The 6,125-nt window shown below is 33.0% G+C and overlaps 1 protein-coding gene across 1 annotated transcript; it reads left to right on the top strand.

Moving 5' to 3' along the window:
* The first annotated feature begins 836 nt into the window (after nucleotides 1–836).
* Nucleotides 837–2,684, top strand: LOC102585411 (uncharacterized). The gene has a single exon (XM_006337954.1). The coding sequence runs from the start codon at nucleotides 837–839 to the stop codon at nucleotides 2,682–2,684; it is 1,848 nt and encodes a 615-aa protein (XP_006338016.1).
* The last annotated feature ends 3,441 nt before the right edge of the window (nucleotides 2,685–6,125 follow it).

The raw sequence follows: 6,125 nt of genomic DNA, 5'->3' as shown, positions 1-6,125 counted from the left end.
TTATTGTGTACTTTGATGCTTCAAGAGTCGGGCTTGGTGGTGTATTGATGCAAAAGGGGAAGATGATTGCTTATTCTTCTAGGCAGTTGAAGACACATGAGAAGAACTACCCAACTCATGATTTAGAGTTGGTGATCGTGGTCTTTGTACTTAAGTTATGGCATCACTATTTGTATGGGGTGCATTGGGAGATCTTCACTGATCATCAGAGTCTTCAGTACATCTTCAGTCAGAGGGATTTGAACTTGAGGCAGCGTAGATGACTTGAGTTGCTTAAGGACTATGATGTAACCATTCTATATCATCTGGGGAAGGCCAATGCGGTGAAAGTAATTTCATCCAGGTAAATCATACTTTTTTATGGAAACTCAAACATACCAGCCCTACTCCTACTCATCAAATTAAATGCTTAAGGAAATAAAAGAACTAAATGTCAAAATTTACCCTCTTTGCTCCTACTCATAAAAATAAATTAAATAAAATATAAATTTTACTTTCTTAGCTCCTACTCATCAAATTAAATGCTTAAGAAAATATCGCAAGAACTAATATTTGATATTTATCATTTTGACTCCTACTCATCAAATTAATTAAAGTTTAGAATTTATCCTCGTGACTCCTACTCATCAAGTTAAATAAAATAAAATGTTGTAAGCAATTAAGAGAAATTACTTATCCTCCTGGATCCTACTCATCAAGAGATAATCTATCACCATAATCTTGACAATTTTTCTATATATTCAAATTTATTCACTCTCCCTTTGCTTCCAATCCTCTCTGTCTTTTTTTTTCTCTAAAGAAATCAAAAATTAATTGACAGATTGTCTAGACTAGTGATGGACTGCAACAAAGAAAAGGCTATCAAGGCTAAAGGCGTTGCTGAAGAAATTATGGGAAATAATAGAAAGAGGGCATCAACAAAATCAAGTGAAAATTGGGCAATATCTGATCATTTGGCTGGGCAGAATCTCCAGTGTCTCAATGAGGAAAATCGGCTAAGATCTACGCGGCGTAGACATCGTATCAATTACTGTGATAATCTAAGTGATGATGAAGATTCTTCTAAGCGATTTAAGGGGGTTGGATATCCTTCTCCTACTAAGGAGTCTGAGATGCAACATTTGTCTCATGCAGCAACTCCTAATGGAGAGAGAAAGAAACTAAAAGATTGTTTGTCCTATGAAGAGAGCTTCCATAACACAAAGATGGAAATTGAGACTACAAATGGAAGTGTTGATGTATGGCTTTGTACAATGACTGAGTCAAAATCATTTGAATATCCAGATCCAGATTTTAGCGATTTTGACAAGGACAAGAACGAGTCCTGCTTTAAGGTTGGGCAAGTATGGGCTGTTTATGATACCTTGGATGGCATGCCTAGATTTTATGGCATCATCAGGGAGATTTTGTCTCCGGAATTTAAATTGTGCATAACATGGTTAGAGCCGCTGAATGAAACCAAATGGCTATATGAGGGCTTTGTACCTTCTTATGGTAGGTTCAAAATAGAAAACTTAGACCACATTGAAGATCATCTTATGTTCTCACATTTAGTATGTGCAACAAATGGAAACAACAATGATGCAATAAAGATATTTCCATTGAAAGGAGAAACTTGGGCCCTCTTAAAAGATTGGGGCAATAAAAATCTCAACTATGAATTTGTTGAGATCTTGTCAAACTATAATGAATCTATTGGTGTGCATGTTCCATACATGGATAAAACAAAAGGCTTCATGTGTCTTTTCCATAGGGTAGGAGACCTATTTCTAGTTCCAGCAAAGGGTATGTTTAGATTCTCTCATCGAATTCCTTCTATGAAGAAGACAGGGATGGAGAAGGATGATGTTCCTGAAGGATCCTTTGAACTAGACCCTACCTCCTTACCTATATACCAAGTAGTTGTTTCTGCTTCATCCATAGACCAAAGTGCGATAGCTAATTTCATGGACTCTGTAAATTCTGCTGAAAATTGGGTTGCACCAATACCTAATCAGGTTCCTAAACCTGAGTTTTACAAATTTGTTGTTGAGAGATCACCAGAGAAATTTAAAATTGGTCAATGTTGGGCAATATACAGCGATGAAGATGCCTTGCCCCGGTACTATGGGCTGATAAAAAAGATAGATCTTCTCCCTCAGTTTGTGTTGCATGTGGCATGGTTTTATGCGTGTCCACTCCCTAAAAGTACAATACAAGGGCATGATAAAACAATGTCAATTGGTTGTGGATTGTTTAAGTTTTTAAATAGTAAGCTAAACAAATATACTGTAACCAACAACTTTTCACATGTAGTAGTTGCAGAACCTTTGAAAAAGGGTGTACACAAGATCTTTCCCAAAACAGGTGAAGTTTGGCCATTATACAAAAACTGGAGTGCTCAGCTGATGAAAGGTAATAATCTAAAAGATTTTGATTATGAGATTGTTGAAATAGTGGATGTTTCCGATAATTATGTAGATGTAAAGTTCTTAGTGTGGGTAAAAAGGCTTCAAGTCTGTCTACAAGGCTCGATGGAAGAAGAAGAGGCTGACAAAGGAGTGAAAATATATGTATCAGAGCATCTCAGGTTTTCTCATCGAATTCCTGCTTTTCGCCTAACAGAAGAGAGAGGTGGCAGCTTGCGAGGTTTCTGGGAGCTTGATCCAGCAGGATTGCCTCTGTGTTTACTATGTACTGATTGAAGCATCAAACTTTTATTTTCTTTATGTTATACCAAAATGGAAGCGTTCTTGTGGATTTCTTAAACTTAATTATGTCTAAAAAAAAGTGTGATTTCAAATCTATTATTAAGAATATATTTTACTAAAGAGTGTTTAATAAGTTTAGATTTTTAATACAATCCATATTTGCTTATACTTCTCCTATTAATGATTGTGAGTTGGTAATTCAATCATTACCAAGTACGTCACATCCTCCCAAAGGAATAATTCACAATTCCTCAGTGGGGTATGTCCTTCATCTTCCAAGAAAACTCTTGGCAATGTGAAGTGCACATGACATAGTTTCTGTCAGCAACTGTCACTCTTACTGGAGGACAATAACTCACTTCTTGACCAGTCTCTTTAACATTACCCTCATCCATGAATTTGTATGTGCTTCCAGAGTCTATGAGTACGGCCAGGTTCCTATTCTTCACGGTCCCTTGACCAAAATAGTGTTTACCCTCGTATGGCTGCCTGAGAGTGCACTTAGACACACAACTTCTTGCATCGCTTGTTCTATATCATTGAATATCCTCAACTTCTGCATTAGCCTCTTCTACTACCTAATTAGGTTCAAGTTCTCCTATTCGACAGTTCAGTTGTTTCCTCTTGCATTGATGGCCAGGTCTATCTAAAAACAATTGATTGTTCCTCCTGTATTCATAAATATCAAGGCTCAACTTGTAAGTAGTAGGCCTAGTTGTTAGCATACTATTGCTCTTAACAACAACTGCATTTCCAATAGGTTTGAAGGTATTTTTGTTCTTCTACAAGGTAGCCTCAATAGCCCTCTCTTGCATTCTAGCTTGCTCAATAGAAAATCTAAAAGATTTGAGCTTAAAAATCTTTACATCAAACCTTATATTTTCTTTTAAACCCTCCATAAAACTGGAAACAAAATGAGACTCAACAAGATGTTGATTTCTCACCAACATCTGAGCCTTTAATCTTCAAATTTTCCTAGAAACATATCCACAGATTCAGTCTGTTCGAGCCATTTAAATTCCTCCATTATATCATCTAAGTGTTCCGCATCAAATCTATCACATAACTCCTCTTTGAAATCGGTCCAAGTCACCACACCCCTACTCAAAACTAATGAATGGTACCATGTCTCAGCTAAACCATTCAAGTAAAGAGCATTGGCCTCTCATTTTTCATTCTCAGTTGTTCTATACAGGTTAAAATACCTCTTACATTTTGAAGTCATACCTTAGGTTTCGGGCCTTCAAGGATGGGTAGCTCACATTCAGGAGGAGGAATGAAAACCATCTGGAGCCTGTTATATCGATTATGCTAAGCTGGAATGGGAAGGATGCCATCTCCTTGTTGTTGGTCACTTGGAGCTCGAGGATACATGTATGGTTTAATACATCTCTAAGAAAAATAGGAAAGAATATAATTAAGTGATGGTACATGCACTAAATTAGGTATATGATTATTTAGATATAATAGTCCTTTTCTTAAGGCAAAATGTAAGTTGGTAGAAGTTCACTTCTCTTCAAAGAGAATCATTTAATTGAGAAAGCAAGTAAAAGTGAAGTAAAAAATCAGTTTCTCTACTTGTCTTCTAGAATGAATTAGAGTGACTAAGAGTGTTGCTTCTCCCGAATTTCCAACTTGTCCAATTTTCGAATACCATTTTTCACTTTAAAATATTTTTTTACAAATTTCACAATTTTCATAGCTAAACGGGTGGCCGGGGTGCTAAACAAATTAGAATGGAATGAATTTTTTTTCATTTTATTGGGGAATCTTTCTATTTTATTTTCTCTTTTTCTTTTGCTTGGGAAAATCTTTTTCCCTCAATAGTTCATACTCGGCATTCAACAATTACTTCTCTAAGTTTCACTATGTTTAAGAGGGTACAGGAGAGATTTATAATTTGAACAGAGCAGAGTTTTTAAATTTCATTTTATAGGGTAGTCTTCTATTTTCTTGTTGTTTCTTTTTGTTTTGCTTGGAAAAATATTATTGCTCGATTAGCTTCATACCCAGAATGTGTTTGTAATATATATATATATATATATATATATATATATGCAAATCCAAGATTTGAAGATTTTGGGTATACCAATATTGTTTTAACTACTTTCTATGTACGTGTATTCAATATTAATTAGTATAAAAACATTTTAAAGTAATAATATTATTAGAACATGTGTGATGAGTTACACATAACGTCTAGAGGCCAAAAATAATGTTAGTTGAAAGTTGAAACTGATGAATAGATTGATAAAAAATTAAATCAAAGAAGTCCAATATAAAGAAAACACATAAAGTAATCTTAGAAGAAAAAAATATATAACATACACATCATTTTTAAGACTTTAAGCATAACAATTTAGAGGGAAAAAATACATAATTTTTCGAATTCTTGTCGACAATTTCTTCCATAACCAATCGAAATAGAAGAGTCTTCTTCATTGAGTCAAACTAAATTATGAATCAATTATTACAATAATGATATAAGCGCTTCATTGCTTTGATTATAGAATGAAAAGGATGACCTTGGGTAGGGGTCTCATGAAATTAAAAAATGAATTTATATAGATAAAAATGTTGGAATACCAAAAGACATCTTAAAGTTTCAAATTAAATATTTGAAGGTTATGAATATGAAAAGCATGAAATTTTTGAATATTAAAAAATAGCAATTGAATAGATAATTAGATATGAGTCATGAAGGTGAATGTTTAAAACAAATAAGAAAGTAAAATAATAAATAAATGAATAAGAGAAAAAGATTAGTCAAAATGTCTACTTTTTTTTTTTTCAATTTGAGAACTTGTTCAATTTGAAAAGAATAACAACATAAATCAATAAGGAAATAACAAAAATATACTTTAATCTTGAAATAAAAAATATGCGCATTTATACAAAATTACTTGGTAGGCAACATATGGTACAATCTAAACATTTATTATTAATTCCTACATTGGGCTCTTCATTGTATTAGTGACTGTTCAAAAACATATCAATTTAATTTTAAAATGGAAAAAAAATGCTCTCTTAAAAGGGTGTCACATCACTTTGATATATATAAATTGTGTTTAAGTATGTTAAAGGAGAGAAATGAAAATAATAACAAAAAGTTTTTAATGTAACTAATTTAATTTTTAAAAGGGTGAAAATGTGTAGCAACTTTCTATGGATATTTTCCTCTTTCAACTTTTGACTTACCATTTTCCCACATTTAGCATTTTAATATAATAAGATATGATTATTATTTAATATTTAATTAATTAAATATTTATAATATTTTAATTTAGTAGAGGGGTTAAATGATAATCCAACCTTGCATTTATTAGAGAATAAAAAGACCATCAATTTCTAAGAGATGTTATTCCAATCGACAGATGTAATGCCTAAAAGGTGCAGCAATAAATAAAATTTGTATAACTTCTCTAAAATAGTGAA

The sequence above is a fragment of the Solanum tuberosum genome, unplaced genomic scaffold (genome assembly GCF_000226075.1).
Source record: "Solanum tuberosum cultivar DM 1-3 516 R44 unplaced genomic scaffold, SolTub_3.0 scf00001, whole genome shotgun sequence".
Taxonomy (NCBI): domain Eukaryota; kingdom Viridiplantae; phylum Streptophyta; class Magnoliopsida; order Solanales; family Solanaceae; genus Solanum; species Solanum tuberosum.
Note: the sequence above shows the minus strand (reverse complement) of the source record. Positions and strands in the feature narration are given on the sequence as shown.

Excerpts from the sequence above, each read along its gene's own strand:
- LOC102585411 (XM_006337954.1), top strand. The coding sequence starts at position 837 with ATGGACTGCAACAAAGAAAAGGCTATCAAGGCTAAAGGCGTTGCTGAA.